Below are 17,420 nucleotides of genomic sequence, written 5' to 3'. Positions count from 1 at the left end.
GCTCACACTTTTGGAGACCGAGGAGCCAAATATCAAAGTGCTGGCATCTGGTGAAGGTCTTTCTGCTACATCATCACATGGTGGAAGACATCACAAAGTGGAAGGCAAAGGGCAAGAGGCTGAACTCACCCTTTTATAATGACACCAGTCCCTCCCATGAGGCTAGAGCTGTCATGGCCTATCACTCTTGAAGGTCTTACCTCTTAAAACTGTTACAATGGCAATTAAATTTCAACATGAGTTTTGGAGGAGATACACATTCCAACCATAGCAGTTTCAGTCTAGTCTCATGGTACTTTTTATTTACATTAATAAACACCTACGATATGTTTAGAAATTTTCCAGATTCTGAAAGGGCAATGGAATATTAGGAATAGTATCTGTTCTCCACAAACTTATTTTTTCATTGATGAGACCAAGATAAAAAGGTCAGACAATAATAATAATATAAAACCCAACTAAAGTTGCGTTGCAGGAGTGTGTATAATTTAGACAGAAATAAATGGCAGAAATTCATGATTGGGAAAATAAATGAAAGACATATTCATATCAATAACATTTATTACATGTTTGGAAGACTATAAGCAGGTCAAAATAAGTGAAATGTGGTTGAGAAGTTTCTTGATTTGTTTTGTTTAAAAATTATAGGCATGCCTTTAAGATATTAAAAATTATTATCAAAATATGAGTTTGGAATTTTCTTTATCATGATTATGCAAAGCTAGACTTTCCCAGTGCTATCTGTATCTAAGAAGGTAAAATGCATGTAACCTAAATGTGTTTACATACTCAAGTGAAGTGAATTAATAACATGTCTGCCAATAGTTGAGAAATAAAATGTATGCACGTTAGCTAGACATTGAAATATGTTAAATATTCAAGAAGTTCCCAAGATATAATTCTCAAACTTGACTTAGGGGTTTACTTTACCATCCATATGCTTTTATGTTATATACAATACAAAAAGAAAATCTGTATTTAAGACCAAAAAACATCTCCAGTAAAGTTTATAATTTATAAACTTATAATTCCTAGGGATTCAGTTTACCTAGTTCTAACTATAAAACACTTGTTATTCATGTAATATGTCTACTATTTTGCAAGCTCATTTTTAAGGCATTCAAACTTCTTGCAGTTTTATAAGGTTTATTATTTTATGTTGTACCAGATAGATGCCCCAAATATTAGTAGGTAAAATAGCTCATTTTTGTTTTGTTTTGTTTTGTTTTGTTTTGAGACGGAATCTCCCTCTGTTGCCCAGGCTGGAGTGTAGTGGCGCGATCTCGGCTCACTGCAAGCTCCACCTCCCAGGTTCACACCATTCTCCTGCCTCAGCCTCCCGAGTAGCTGGGACTACAGGTGCCTGCCACCGCACCCGGCTAATTTTTTGTACCTTTAGTAGAGACAGGTTTCACCATGTTAGCCAGGCTGGTCTCGATCTCCTGACCTCATGATCTGCCCGCCTCAGCCTCCCAAAGTGCTGGGATTACAGGCGTGAGCCGCTGTGACTGGCCCCAAATAGCTCATTATTTTACTATTTATATCAAGAACATTGGGAATGTTTTAGCCTTTTTTCTATTAATTTTTTAAACATAGTTTTAAAATTATTTTCGAAAACATAAACGGAATTTTTCATCTTAAATACAATCTTCCTCTTATAAACAGGTGTCAGGTTTGGGATGAGCACATGCATATCCTGGAATTGATTTTCCTATCTGATTAGCTTTCCCAGCATTGCTATATATATATGTTAATCACATTTAAGTAAAGTTGACATGGGTATTGTGTATATGTTATATAAATTTCAAAGCTGGAAACAAAATTGACAAATGTAATTGTTTTTATGGTTTAAAAACTAAAGAGATTAGAGCTGGGCATAGTGGTTTATACCTATAATCCCAAAGACTTGGGAAACTGAGGCAGGAGAATTACTTGAGCCCAAGAGTTCAAGTCAAGCCTGGGCAACATGGTAAGACCATGTTTCTAAAGAACAAATAAACAAATAAAATTAGCTGGGCATGTGGGGGTGTGCCTGTAGTCTCAGCCACCCAGGAAGTTGAAACAGGAGGATTCCTTGAGCCCCAGGAGTTCGAGGCTGCAGTGAGCTATGATCAGTACCATTGTGCTACTGCACTCCAGTCTAGGTGACAGAGTATGACCCTGACTCTGAAAAACAAATTTAAAAAAGATTAGTTGGTAGGTTTTTCAGTCATAGGTGATTTCACTGTGACCAGTTACTATGCAGATAATGATAAGGGATTGAAGGTATCTAAAGTTCAATCATATTTTGTGAGCTCACAAGGAAAGTTTATCAACCAATGGTCACCAAACTAATGATAAAAAAATGAAAAGTATTAGCCAAAGAAGCAATGAACCTTGCTTAAGGTATACAAAGAAAATAATAAGTGAATTTGTTCCTCACTGCTCTGTATACTAGCCTTTAGTTCTACACTTCTATTAGATATATAAAACCTATGTAATGATCATATTTTCTGAGGTTATTTCTATAGATTCATGAGCAGTAATAGATAAATGATACCAGGAGTGGGGTGGTGCCAGGAGGACCTGGAGAGTAGGGGCTAGGTGGCAGGTGTATGTGGCTAACGAAGGTCAAAATATAGAAATCTGTGGGTACAGAGTGAATGGAGAGGGTACAAAACCAGAAGTCTGGACTAGGAGGGTCATAAATCCAGGAAGCCAGAGGCCAGGCTGAGGGTACATGTTCCAAATCCAGCTTGATAGTTACTTATGGGTAAAGCATTAGCAGTCAAAACACTGTAAAATAACCCCAATCCAAAGGCAAAGACTGCCGCGATGGCCTGAGTGGTAAGAGACAGTACTAGTAGACGGAGCCTCTCAACCTCTGCACTATCGCCATTTGATGCTGAATAATTATCTGTTGGAGAGTTGTGGAGGGTGTTATACTGTGCATTGTGGAATGCTTAGCAGCATCCCTGGCCTCTAATCACTAGAGGACAGTAACCTCTCCCCTCCTTCAGTTGTGAAAAACAAAAATGCCTCAGAATGTCCCCAGGAGGGCAAAATTGCTCCTAGTTGAGAATCAGTGCAGAAAACAAAGGTCAGTTTTCCCTAAAGGGAGGAGGGGAAGAGGGTTTACCATGATACGTCTCAAGCTTAAACAAGATTCTTTAATATCATTATAAACCGTATGTTCTTTATTGTTATTATGAGGAAAGTTAACATCTTTCAGTTCTCTAGTAGGACTAAGACTCTAGTTAAAAAAAACGACTTACACATTCTAGATCGGGAATTATCTTTTCTTTTCTTTTTTTAATTTTTTATATCTAGTGAAAACTGCACACAATAAATTCTACACACTGAAAAAATATAAGCCTTTTTAAGTAAAGAACAAAGAGATTTCTGAGTTGAATCATACAAATATTATTTGCTGTAGGCCATGTAATGGTGCACTGTAAGTATAAATTATTTGCAACCAAAGGGTATGATAATTCCATAAAGCTGCCACACTCTACTTTCAAATAATACTTCTGGAAGGAAAAAGTCAAATGTGCTTTACCCCACAGCCAGATATAAAACTGTTGAAAAAAATTTGTTGCTGGTTTCTTTCCCTGGAGTTTCTTAATGCATTTCTACAATGGGCAATATTATGCGCTGGACTGTGCCCTGTGAATTTTTATGTTGAAGGCCTAACCCTCATATCTTACAATATGACTGTATTTGGAGATAGGACCTTTAAGAGCTAATTGAATTAAAATAAGGTAATTAGAGTAGGTTCTAATCCCATTTGACTGGCATCCTTATACAAAGAGAAAGATGCAGCACAAATGACTCAGAGGGAAGGTCATTTGAAAGTACAGTGAGAAGACAGCCATCTACAAGCCAAGGAGCGAGGCCTCAGAAGAAATTAATCTTGCCTCCACTTGGCCTTGAACTTCTAGCCTTCAGAATAATCAGAAAATGTATTTCTGTAGTTTAAGTCACCCGCTCTGTGGTACTTTGTTTTTGGAGACCTGGCAAACTAATATAAGCAATTTTCCATCTTCTCCTGTAGATGTGCTATAAAGGCCTTTGGGCTTCTCCTTCCCCGCTTAACTGCTCATCGGCAGGTAACAGCACCACAGTACTTCTATGATGTGAATAGAATTCAATTTCGAGATGAATGATAAAAGTACTAATTTAACTCACATTAGAAAAGTTTCCATGAAGATATTTATAGGTACTAGAGGAAAGAGAAGTGTGGCCCCTCTGAAAAATGATGGGCAGCCGATGAAATGGGACTTTCCCAATACTCCAAATACAGCCTGGAAGTTGATCTCAGCCTTTTCTAAAGATGCTCTGAGAAAATGAACCTATTATCACTTTGGCAATGACAGATGCCATTCTCAATTTTAAAATACAGCTCTGTTGCTTCCTAGCTGAATCCTCGTTTTTCATGCCTAAAACATAGGGTATCATAAATTTGTTTAATATGGTTGCTGCCTTGGCATCCTTTTTTTTTTCTTTTTTTCCTTTTGGTTTTAAAATCTCTACAATATTTATTTACCTATTTATTTATTTACTTCTTTATTTATATTTTTTGTAGATGGGGTCTTGCTTTGTCACCCAGGCTAGAGTTCAGCAGTGCAGTCATAGCCAACTGTGCCTCAAACCCCTGAGCTCAAGTGATTCTCCCACCTCAGCCTCCTGAGTAGCTGGGACTATAGGCATGCACCACCAATCCCAGCTAATTTGTATTTTTATTTTTTTTGTAGAGACAAGTTCTTACTATGTCGCCCAGGCTAGCTTCAAATTCCTGGATTCAAGCAATCCTCCTTCTACAGGTATGAGTCACTGTGCGCCTGGCCAGCATCCATTCTTAGGCCTAACAGAAGTTGTTTGAAAGCCAGTTGTATCCTGTCACCTTTGGCCTACTAAAACTTCCCTCCCTGTGTGATTGTTTGTGATATGTTCCACTTGTTCCTCATCCAGCTGACCCCAAACCCAATACACTCCACAACTGCTGATCATGGTAAAAATCTAATAGTGTCAGAATCATCAAAGTAAGTTCCTGCTTCCTGAGTGTTTTCTTTAAACTAGCCAATCCACAACCCCCATGGGAAAGCCTAAGGGGTGGTGCATACGGACCTAATAAAGACAGTCCCCAGGTGCTCGCTCTCTCTTGCTCCCCCCTTGCTGGCTGGGCTCCCTGCCACCTCCAGGCTTCCTGTTGGTCTCCTGTGGGCATCCCTCACCTGTCTACCTGTGAGTAATAAATGCCTTCTGTTTTGGGCATTTTAGTTCTACTTCCTCACTGTGTCTCCCCTGACACACATATCCTAACTTTTCCCCCAACCCTTTTCAAAGCTCTCCTGGAGAGTGGCTATCCTGGCTTACGGCCATTCTCAAGAGAGAGAAACCATAAGACCAAATTAGAAAAAACCCTAACAATGGAACCACAGCACAGGGTTAATACAGTGCCTCCTTTCTTAGAGTGATCATGAAGATTAATGATTTACCCATGTAAAGAAAGGAACGCTAATCGAAAGCAATTAAAAAATGTTTGCATTATTAGTAACCATTATTATTATGTTTTTATTTAATATATTAATTATGATTATTATTAACCATTATTATATTTAAAGATCATATAGTTATGAATTAAACACAAGTTCAAATTAATGACAGGTGAAGTATATTATCTATATTAGTAGTCACATTCCATTATACATCACCCTTATTTCATGTTGCATATTTAGAATTTTCAAATACCTAATGCTTCAACATTGCAGAAATACTCCACAATTTTTGAGGATTTTTACATTTAGTTTAAAATGTACTTACTATTGTAAATATGGACTGACAATAATTTCCTGAGCACCATGTGTTTCAAAGCATTGATGTGAGATTGAGGATGACTTTATTATTTCACTTGCTCATGTACTGCAATGCATTTTAAAATTTATTTAAAGTAGCAATTTTTCAAACAATAATTTGTTTGCATAATTATTAATATATTACACTCCTAAAACTGTCTCATTTTCTTTTAATTTTGCAGTGTGCTTTTTGACTCTGCATCATTGGAAATACCTGCTGATAGAAACATTTGTTTCAATATCAATAGATCATAATTATGCAATTATTTTTTATCTTATGTTAGTATGGCTTCCTGCAGACATTTTTTAGAAGACATGAGAATGAATATGATGTCATTATTTCCGAACATCTCAAGGAGTCTAAAATTTATAAAATCTTATCAATTATGATGTAATACTGACAAGACATGAGAATATTTGCTTCATACATCATAGGAAGTCACATTTAAAAATATAATTAACATTTACTTTTAATAGTACTTAAAAATACAGGCACCAATCAGCTCAATATTGTTATAAAGCAAATCAAAAGGAAAAATGGAACAAGGACATTGAAACAAAAAAGTCATCAGATTACAGCAAGAAAAATTTATTTAATTCAACTCGGCTCAACAACTACTTATCAAATAGCTGTTAAGTGCGTCCACTCTGAAGAACACTGAGATGCGTGAAAAAAATGAAGAAAGGAGAAAGGAGAAGGGAGAGGAGGAGGAAGAGAAAGAAGAGGAGGAGAAAAAGATTATAACCACAGTCCAGTTCATTATCACATGGGAATCTGAGGAATTTACATTATGTTTCAGTTCGAGAAATACTTTAGTAAAAGCCTTAAATTAAATGCACTTAGCAGATTCACCTTTCAATTATAAAATTAGGGAGAAGAACTTCAAATTACTTAGTAGAAGTTAGTCCACTTAGGGCATTAGCAGAGAGCTGACCATCTCTATTGGTTTTTTGGTTTTCTACAGCTGTTCTGGACAGAACGCATCCTACTCTGATCTACAGGCAAGGCATCCTGTTTACTGTTTGGCTCTGATAGATGGCTTAAGAGGATGAATGTGCATCAGCACTCTTTATTCACTCCTTTCCACCTGCCAGAGTCACCTGTGATATGACAAACTACTTCAGATGGAGATGGAAACCTCAAAAGAAAGCTCACTGAGAGGCAAGTACAAACAATGCTCACTGTAGCTTGAAATTTCCTGGAAGCAATTCTTGCCATGGCTAAGGAAAGCACTTTGGACACTGTGACTTTAATGGCACCATAAAAATAAGGCATTAAACAAGCCTCAGCCTTAATAGACTAGAAGAGGAAGAGTGGAGGAAAATATTCAAATTACCCAAATCCAACTAATGGCACATTCAATCGATGTAAATACATTACTCAAGGTTCTCTAATAACCCCGAGGTTTATCCTATTTTCTAAAAAGAAGTGTGAATGACTGCTATTCTCAGACTGCCCTAGAAGTGCTGCTATAGGCATTGAAATTTGGAGTGAGAAACTGGGGAAGGAATAGGGATGGAATGCAGGAACAGTTTGAATTCTGACTATGAATATCAATGGGCTTACAATTTCCAACAATGGTATTTAACAGGGTAGATGCAGGCATGGGGCCCGGCAAACTTACAAGTTGGAGAAGGAATCACAGATCATGTAATTTAGGGCCAGGGGAAGCATCTTTAGAAATCATTTATTAATAATTAGCCCCTCAGTTTTGATGTGAAGCACCGAGACCCAAGAGATGAACTGACTTCCCCAAGACAACACAGTAACCTCTGGGGGTAAGAGTTCCACAGCCTAGATTTTCTGTCACCTTGTTCAGTTCTTAAAAACTATGATACAAGTTGGCAGGGGTGACGGTATGTAATAGTCCTGAAGATGAAAAACAATAGGAATAGAAGTGATGGCTCACTTCTTCAATCCTCAATTTGAAAGGAAACAAGAAGTAGCTTTACTCACCTACAGAGAAAAATTCACTCATTTTCTTTTTGTAGATTTTGAAGTCAACTTCTAAGAAGACACAGAAAATGATCCGATCCACCTAGAGGCAAAAGATAAACACTCAAAGTGAAAACAAAAAAAATGGCAACTGTCCTCCCAGAACGTCGTCTTAGAACAAAAACAAATGGAAAGGCCTCATACAGATTTTTGGTTCTATACTGCTATCTACATCATAGCATTGAGTGAAGTTCAAGGATGTGTATAAGGATGTGACTGTGTGTGTGTGTGTGTGTGTGTGTGTGTGTGTGTACTCTGTATATAAATAAACCTATGGGCTCTTTGGTGGAAAGATGCTATATAAATCAAATAAGAAATAATAAATGACAATAAGCCACTTTGCAGCAAGCTATAAATAAGATCTGAGATTCCGACAGGATACCTAGATTTTATGTCCTATAAAACAGCCACACGAGAGGCATACAGCAGAATGACAATAAAGTATGTCAGTAAACAAAGAGCTCTTTGTCCTACTCTTCCTAGACAAATATATTTATCAAACCTGTTAGTATTTGAACAAGGCCTAAAAAGCTTCCATGTAGCTTAATTGGCATGAAGCCACTTGCTTTTAGTTTAACACACTTGGAAATGCAACAGAAACAAAAAGTAACTAGTTGACAGTGACACAAGGTCAACATAACATTTAATTGTGTAGCTATTATTGAATAAGCAAATGCCACCTCAAAAGTAAAATGTATGCATAGTCCCTTTTTTGTTTTGAGAGAACTTCTGTGTGTAAAGAGTTTCTTGGAAACATTCAGAGAGCAATACAGTAAACGGAGAAGAGACATGGAATATACATGATAGCTCACATATATCTGATTAAATCAGTGACTTAATTTTATGTCCTAGAAATAAATACCCCTGTAGTTATTTTGTTTTAACAACATAAAAAAAATTGAAAATCACTCACTGGCAAGTTGCATAGAACATCAAATGAGGTGTTTCTCATGGCAGTAGGAAATGGAAGTGGGTGTGTACGTGGCAGGACAAGAAAGAACCCCAATGGAAGTCACCCACCTAACCTCCCTGCTCTCCTAGCCTACGTGATACAGATCTCACTAGTAAGACAGTTCCCAGTAGAAAAGGAGATCGTAATTATTCTCACTTCTGTATCTGCGATTGTTGACTTTTTTCCCCCAGGCTTTACATGATCAGAATATTTCTAAAGTCAACCAATCGATCAAAAATCAAAACAAGAAAATTTGACTTAATGCAGATATGAGAAGACCAGGCTGAACGGTGTCATTCCTACACATTTCCCCCATACTTTAAATCATTTAATATAAATTATGAAATTTGTTTAACACTCATGTTTCTTGCGTGTGTATAAATATATGTGTGAGTGTGTATGAGTGTGTGTGTATGAGTGTGTGTGTTTGTGTGTGTGTGGGTAAATGGCAATGTTATTCTCTGCTAAATGTACTTTTGTTTGTTTGTTTGAGATGGAGTCTTGCTCTGTCACCCAGGTTGGAGTGCAGTGGCGCGATCTCAGCTCACTGCCACTTCCGCCTCCCGGGTTCAGGTGATTCTCTTGCCTCAGTCTCCCGAGTAGCTGGGACTACAGGTGCGTGCCACCACACTCAGCTAATTTTTTGTATTTTTAGTAGAGACAGAGTTTCACCGTGTTAGCCAGGATGGTCTCGATCTCCTGACCTCGTGATCTGCCTGCTTCGGCCATGCAGCCCATATACAGATATTTCAAATATTAGAGGGAACTATAATCTGCCTTTTAGCATATTAGGCTCTGTTACCATGGAAATGATTTAGGTCCAAAACTCAGCAGCTTAATTTATTTTCCCAGAAAAAAAAAAAGGTGGGGCGGAGGGTGACAATGAAACACTTTTAGTTTAAATTAATTGTGTGGCCCAATTCTCTGCCCTTACCCTTAGGCATAGCACGAAAAATGTCTTGGAAGCAAGGTGAATCCGAGAATTAGCCTTATTCACTAAGTACTTATTATGTATGTATATGTGTATGTATTTATATAAGTGTGCACAAACATATTCTCTGGGGTTATTGTTGAACAAGAGCTCATTTAGTTGACAAGCTCTGTGTTTATGAACACACCATGCATACTATCAGTGCTTGTGGCACACTGTGTCTTCCAAGATGGCATGCAATGCGCTTTCCATCCCACAGTTCTTCTCACAATGTAATAATGATACTCCCTTCATTGGGAAATGGGATCCACAGTTATTCTTTGAGCAACACAGCTTTGAGCTGCACACGTCTACTTATATGTGGATTTTTTTCAGTAAAATTAAGCAGAGCATGCCTGCCTCTTCTGCTTCCTCTTCCACTTCCTCCACCTCTACCACCCCTGAGAAAGTATACCTACCCCCCTTCCTCCTCCTCCTCAGCCCACTCAATGTGAAGACAATAAAGATGAAGACCTTTATGATGATCCACTTCCATCTCATGAACAGTAAATATATTTTCTCTTCCTTATGGTTTTCTTAGTAACATTTTCTTTCTCTAGCTTACTTTATTGTAAGAATACAGCATAGAACACATGTAACATACAAAATATGTGTTAATCAATCTTCTATGTTATCTGTAAGGCTTCTAGTCAATAGTAGGCTATTAGCAGTTAAGTACCTGGGGAGTCAAAAGTTATACATGGATTTTTGACTGCATTGGGGATAGTCACCACTTACCCTCACATTGTTCAAGGGTCAACTGTTCTACCTCTTGAATCTGAGAGGCCTATGACTATGGTAGAAATGATGCTATATAACTTTGCAATCCATGTGACAAAAGGTGATACAGTTTGTGCCTGGTCTTCTTGGGAGGCTCGCTCTTGTACCCAACAACCATGCCATGAGGAAGCAGAGACACTATATGGATCCAACTATCCTCACTGAAAGTAGGTAGACTTTAGATTATTTCAACTCCAGGCCTTTGAGCCATCCCAGCTAATGTCACATCAGCAGAGATAGGTCATTCCTGCTAAACGCTGATTTCAAATTCATGAGCTAACCGTCAAAATACATAACTAGAAATCTGATATTCTTTTAGCTTCTCCCTGTAACTGCTTTTCCAGAATCTCTTGTTTTTCCAGCTATGTAGTACTTGACTCCTACTGAAAAGCCCAGACTGAATACATAAAAAAGGAGTCACAGTGGGATGAGGAGAAAGTCTAATTGTTACATGGCTGAGAGACTGGAAATCTGACTTGCGCAAAGGAAAAAGGGCCCAGATGCCCCATACTAGCCCCAGATAAATTTCATGAGAACCTACAAGAATGCCTTGCTATTGAGGTCCAGGAGCATGATTTCATTTTTTTTCTTTTTTTTTTTTTTTGAGATGGAGTCTCTCTATGTCACCCAGGCTGAAGTGCAGTGGCGCGATCTCGGCTCATTGCAAGCTCTGCCTCCTGGGTTCACGCCATTCTCCTGCTTCAGCCTCCTGAGTAGCTGGGACTACAGGTACCCACCACCACACTCGGCTAATGTTTTTGATTTTTAGTAGAGACGGGTTTCACTGTGTTAGCCAGGATGGTCTCGATCTCCTGACCTCGTGATCCTCCCACCTTGGCCTCCCAAAGTGCTGGGATTACAGGCGTGAGCCACTGCGCCCGGCCTCATGGTTTCATTTTTTAAAATGTTAGGCAGTAAAATAATTGTGTGAAATAGTGGTTCTTGAGAGATTGTGTTCGTTCATTTATTCATCAGATATTAAGTGATCACTTCCAATTTGTTGCGCCTAGCCTATATGCCATTCACTTATAGAAAACATGAGTCCAGAAATCGAGTGATTTTTTTTCCCCAAGGCCGAAGCAATCAATTAAGGCAAAAACTCAGGTGTCTTCGCTTTTAGGATTTATTTTTAAATTTTTAAATACATTAGAGATGGAGTCTTGCTATGTTGCCAGGATGGACTCAAATTTCTAGGCTTAAGCAAACCTCCTGAGTGGCTTGGACTATAGGAAGATAGTGTATGAATCTCACATCCAGAGTTTGTTTGTTTGTTTCTTCTGTGATATCACCTAGAGAGACACACACGGAATTGAGTTTCTAGGCCTGTCACTAGCTCTGTTATATCAGACAAGCCATTATCTCTCCTCACCCTGGTTTTTACATCTTTCTAAAGAAAAGATGGAATTATCTCATCTCTATCGTTTTTTGTTGTTGTTGTTGTTGTTGTTTTTGCTTTCTATGCCTCTGTTACAGTCTATGTCAAAAGTTAGTTAAGCTTAAGTTATATTTCTCTGAATGGTTCTGGATTAGGGCTGGCCACAGAGAAATGTCCCTGAGATTCACAGGGCGGAAGTGCAGTCAGAGACTTTATGTGAGGAAGGTGGTGCAGGGCTTGGGCAGGTCACGCACGCCGTTGCTCATCACATGGGTGTGGAGTAGCAGCTGGCCCCACAGCTTCTCCAGTTCTTGATGGTTCTTCTGCCACACGTTCTTGGAGCCAGGCTGGGCACACATGAAGTTCTGCAGCGAGAGCACTGGCTCCTTCCGGCAGGACATCGCAGCTTTGAGGTTCCAATCAGTGAGAGACAGATACACGGGCCTGTGCATCTCTGCGGATTCCAGTTTTCCCTTGTGACTTTCATTTGTCTTTGTTCTCTCCTGCTTTGCATGCAGCTTTCCTATGGACAACTTCCTCTTTATCATGTGCCCTGCTGACATACTTCTGGCCCTGTTCGGATGGAGAGGCAAGGGACTTGCATAGACATCTTCACTAGCTCCATTCCATGGGCCCCGGTTAGAAGCTTTTCTATTCAGTCAGTCATCCCCTTGTGGAATGTTGCTTTCCCAGTTTCTCCCACAACTGTACAAGGTCTAATCCCGGCAATAAATCTGTTACCCCATATCATTCAAGGATTCTGCTTCCCTGACTTAACTCCAACTAATGTAATCTTCAATATCATTTTAGTGAATATTATGTAGAGAAGAGCAATGAAGTACAAAGAATAACAATGTTCCTTGTTAGAGGTGTGCAACCTGTCAAGGCTTCTCAAATTCCAATTACTTCTTTTTCAATGGACTTTTGTTGGTCCTGGCCCATCTTCTTGGTTAACTTCCTAAAGTTTCCACCCCCTCTTGTAATTAAAGCAACTTTGTATATGTAAAATAACTTACTCTTTTTTTTTTTTTTTTTTTTTTTTGAGATGGAGTCTCACTCTGTCGCCTAAGCTGGATTGCAGTGTCAGCTCACTGCAACCTCCACTTCCCGGGTTCAAGTGATTCTCCTGCCTCAGCCTCCTAAGTAGCTAGGGTTACAGGCACACATCACCACACCTGGCTAATTTTTGTATTTTTAGTAGAGACGGGGTTTCACTATGTTGATCAGGCTGGTCTCGAACTCCTGACCTCGTGATCCGCCCGCCTCGGCCTCCCAAAGTGCTGGGATTACAGGCATGAGCCACCATGCCCGGCCAATAACTTACTCTTTTATGAACACGTTGTCAATAAACTCAGATGATTCCCTAGTCTAAAATGTAATTGAAAATAATACAAAAAACAACATTAATATTTTTTAGAACAACTTGACAGTTCACTTTGTGTCTTAAACTGGAACCTCATGAAGAATCAGGTGGAACTCATCTTTGCATCACCAGTGCACAGTATAGGATCTGACACATAATAGGAGCTCTGTAAATATCCACAGAGTAAATGTTAGACAAACAGATTTGACTAAAATGTAGGTATGTGGCAGATAGTTTGAAGGGTTACTTAGTTCTAGAACCAAAAAAAATAAGATATTTCGGAGGACTTTCCTTTAAGTTTGCCAGAAGAGCTGAGAACAGAAATATAGAGAAACCTGGATGGTTTTGCAAAGCACTGTCCAAAAAAGAAAAAGAAAAGCACTATATAAAGGGCATGAGGCATTATTGTCACCAACTGTCATCTTATCCAGTGATACTATGTTGACTACAATGGCTCTTCAGCCCAGTTTTCATATAGAGTACTTAATAGTTTCACGGTAGCAACAATGATGCCCTCTAAACTAGGATGTATTAAAAACTAACAGCTTTTTAAAATGAAAAGACAATATCAAGTATTGGCAAAGATATAGACAGACAGGAACTTTCATAGACTGCTTTTGAGAATAAAAATTGGAAACCTCTTTGGAAAATTATTTGGCAGTACATACTAAATTAGCTGAATATGTACATGTCTTATAACCTAGCAATTTCACTCCTACATAGATACCTAGTAGAACCTACAAATATATTCACCAAAAGACACACACCAGAATGTTCATAGCAGCACTATTTGCAATATCTCCAAATTGGAAGCTACTTAAATATCCATAAGTGATAGAATGGATAAATAAATTATGATCTACTCATATAATGGAATATTAAAAACCAATGAGAACAAAAAATGTATAACTATACAAAATAATATAAGCAAATCTCACAAGCATAATGTTGTATAAGAGAACCCAGAAAAAAAAGAGGACACACTGGATGATTCCATTTTTATCAAGTCCAAAAACCTTATAGAAATAGGCAAAATCATCGATGGAGTTAGAAGTTAGTGTAACAATTACCCTGGGGTGGAGGGTTGGTGCAAAGAGACCTAGGGAAATGCCTGGGATCCTGGTTTTTTGATCTGGATGCTGGCCCCCTGGATGTGTTCAGTTAGTGAAAATTCATCAAGCTATGCACTCAGGAACTGTGTTCTTTTCTCTATGTTATACTTCAATAAGAAATTTTTTAAAGGTTGAAAGTCCTATGTTACAGCTGTCTTGGTCAACAATCAAAAATCTATTTTTGTTGACTTCAGGGTCGAAAAAAGTCCTTTACAAGCTGACCTCCTAAAGGTAATCTCTCTATGTATTTTCACTGAAGCCAACTGTAGCTCACCCATCGAGGCATAAAGGAGTAAAGATGTATGTCTTTCACCAAGATATCTATTAATCCACAGTTGGGGGTTTCCTACCCCATAAATGTGATGACATATGTTCCATTAATCTTTTCCAGCATCATATCCACTGCCCCTGAAGAGGGTGACACAGCAAAGTAGGTTTGGAGTATCTGCAGCCAACCTCCATTTTTCGCAGCTACCAGTCATAGGGCAGCTGACACAGCCAAGATTATCCTGTGTTCAGTGATATGGGGAGAATGAATGGATTCTGATGAATGTAATTTGCTTCCCCAACAACCAACATTTAGAGATCTGGTGTGATGCAAGTGCTGCTTTAACTGAGGACTGATGGAGGGCTATCCTGGGTAAATATAGCCTGAGGGACAGCTGGGCTGAAGTCCCAGGCTTCATAAAAGAGAAATCAACAATCTCACCAGTGCAGAGTTGGATATGGGATGATTTCATAAATTAGTGGCTGCTGCTAATAAGTGAATTAAATGTCAAGGCTAAAGTATCAAATTTGTAGAAAGACAGGTTTTGAGAGGGGGGAGGACCAGGGTAAGTGAAGTTTCCTCAGTACTCAGAGTAACTCAAGGATACACAGAGCAGCAAAGGGAAGCGGTCACTACGGATTAATTAAGAACAGGAAGTTGGGGTGTCTGGGTCCTAGTCCCTCCTCTCTCACCAAGTGAAGCAAAAGAGAACAATCTGCTCTTTTCCCAGCATGTCAGTTTTCTGCTGCTACATGACAAATTGCCACAGATTTAATGGCTTAAAAAAACAACACTTTATTATCTCACAGTTTCACAGTTGGCTGAAAGTCCAGGTCCAACCTAATTGGGTCCTCTGCTTTGAGCCTCAAAAGCTGCAGTCAAAGGCTTGGAATCTTCTTCCAAGCGCATTTGAGCTTTTGACAGAATTTGATCCCTTGCAGTTGCAGGACTGAGGTCGCCATTTTCTTGCTAGGTGTTGACCAGGGATGGCTTTTATCTTCTAGAGGCCACCTGCATTTCCTTGCCATATGATCCCCAAAGCAGTTCACGACATGAGCGCTCTCTTTCTTCCAGGCCAGCAAGAGTGTGCCTCTATCACTTTCTCCACCTCCCACCTCTACGTTCCTTCTAAGAGCCCACCTAATTAGGTCAAGTCCTCCTGTTTGTAACTAGCCAGACTGATTCAATACCTTTATTCCCTCTGTGGAAATCTCTTTTCCTAATCAACAGAGTGACTATCCCATCATATTTGAAGGCTCTACACACCCTGAAGGGGAGAAAACTGAACAAGGTGTGCACACCTAGGGGCGGTCATATTGGCATCTTGGAGGCTGTTTTGAACTTCAGCCTCCCACACCCAGTTCCCTCCATGTAACCAGCTGCCTGTGTCCCTACTTGACTTTACCATTTACCAGTGACCTTGAACAAGTTACTTAAGTTTTGTAAGTCTCAGTCTGCTCCTCTCTAAAATGGAGACATTGACCTGTGGGGGTTAGTGCCTTAAAACACACCTACTAATTAGCTCACAGTTCTGTAAGTCTAAAGTCTGACATTGCATGACTGGGTTCTGTCTATTCAGGGTGTTACAGGCTAAAATCAAGGTGTCAGCTGAATTGAGCCCTTGTCTGGAGGCTCAGGAGAGAAATCCACTTCTAAGCTCCTTTTTGTTGGTGGTAGAATTCAGTTCCTTGCTGTTGCAGGATGGGGGTCTTCATTTCCTTTCTGGTTGACAGCTGGAGGTCACTCTCAGCTCCTAGAGGCCTCCTGAATTCCTTGCCATGTTTCTGCCTCCCTCCTCAAGCCAGCAAAGGCATGTCAACTCCTTCTCAATGTTGAGTCTCTGACTTCCTCCATATTTGCTCCAAATTTAAAGAACTCATGTGATGAAGTTAGGCCCACCTGGATAATCTCCCTATTTTAAGATTTGAGACCTTAGTTAGGTCTTCAAAATCCCTTAGCAGTATTATGGTTTGGAAAATTGGGAGGTCTGTGTACACCATGAGTTCAGAATCTAGAAGATCATCTTAGAATTCTGCCTGCCACCGTTGATTATAATGACCACATAGAAATTCTACATAAAGTCCTCAGCAAAGGGCCTGACATAGAGTAAATGCTCCATAAACATCAGTTGCTTGTTTGCATAGTTATTATTCATAAGGTACCTAAAACACCTACCCTGGTGCTGGCATGAAGATAAAATCAGTGTTCGCTTGGTGAGTCCTTTATTTCCACACTGACCTTCTAAGCCAGGTTAAGACGAGGTGCAGCCAGATGAGAATATCGGGGGCACTTTTTCTGTCTGTTATAATGAAAATCATTTTATTATTACTACTATTATTATTATTTTAGAGACAGAATCTCATGCTGTCCTTCTGGCTGGAGTGCAGTGGTGCAAACACAGCTCACTGCAGCCTAAAACTCCTGAGCTCAAGGATTCCTCCCTCCTCAACCTCCTGAGTAGCTGGGTCTACAGGTGTGTGCCACACCATGCCTGGCTAATTTTTAAAAATTATTTGTAGAGACAGAGTCTTGCTATGTTGCCCAGGCTGGTTATGAGAAATTCTATCTTAAAAGAAACATTCCTGAAAATAGCCCATAGTATATACAAGCAGCTCTGTTTTTGTCTGGTCATATCAGCCAATGAGACAAAGGGGAAACAGGTAAGCTGATAGTGGAGATGGTGTAACAGAAAAAAGATTTCACAAGACCTCATAGGAGTCCCTATTCTGAGATTTTAATATCCTTGTCAAGTGTCACCGAATATCATTGT

At 39.3% G+C, this 17,420-nt stretch overlaps 1 protein-coding gene across 29 annotated transcripts in view; it reads right to left on the bottom strand.

Annotated features, from left to right (window-relative positions):
* The window catches only part of LOC105481485 (mono-ADP ribosylhydrolase 2), a 2,105,812-nt gene that overhangs the window by 173,371 nt on the left and 1,915,021 nt on the right, over nucleotides 1-17,420 (bottom strand). For 28 of the 29 annotated variants that reach the window (XM_071080856.1, XM_071080850.1, XM_071080851.1 and 25 more), the window contains one exon: nucleotides 7,792-7,873. In XM_071080856.1, coding sequence (XP_070936957.1) covers nucleotides 7,792-7,873 — 82 coding nt within the window. Of the gene's footprint in view, nucleotides 1-7,791; nucleotides 7,874-16,825; nucleotides 16,917-17,420 lie in introns of those variants that run through there. The other variant, XM_071080875.1, reaches the window with a different exon arrangement.

This window comes from Macaca nemestrina, chromosome 15 (genome assembly GCF_043159975.1).
Source record: "Macaca nemestrina isolate mMacNem1 chromosome 15, mMacNem.hap1, whole genome shotgun sequence".
NCBI lineage: Eukaryota > Metazoa > Chordata > Mammalia > Primates > Cercopithecidae > Macaca > Macaca nemestrina.
This window is presented reverse-complemented; position numbering and strand designations above follow the sequence as displayed.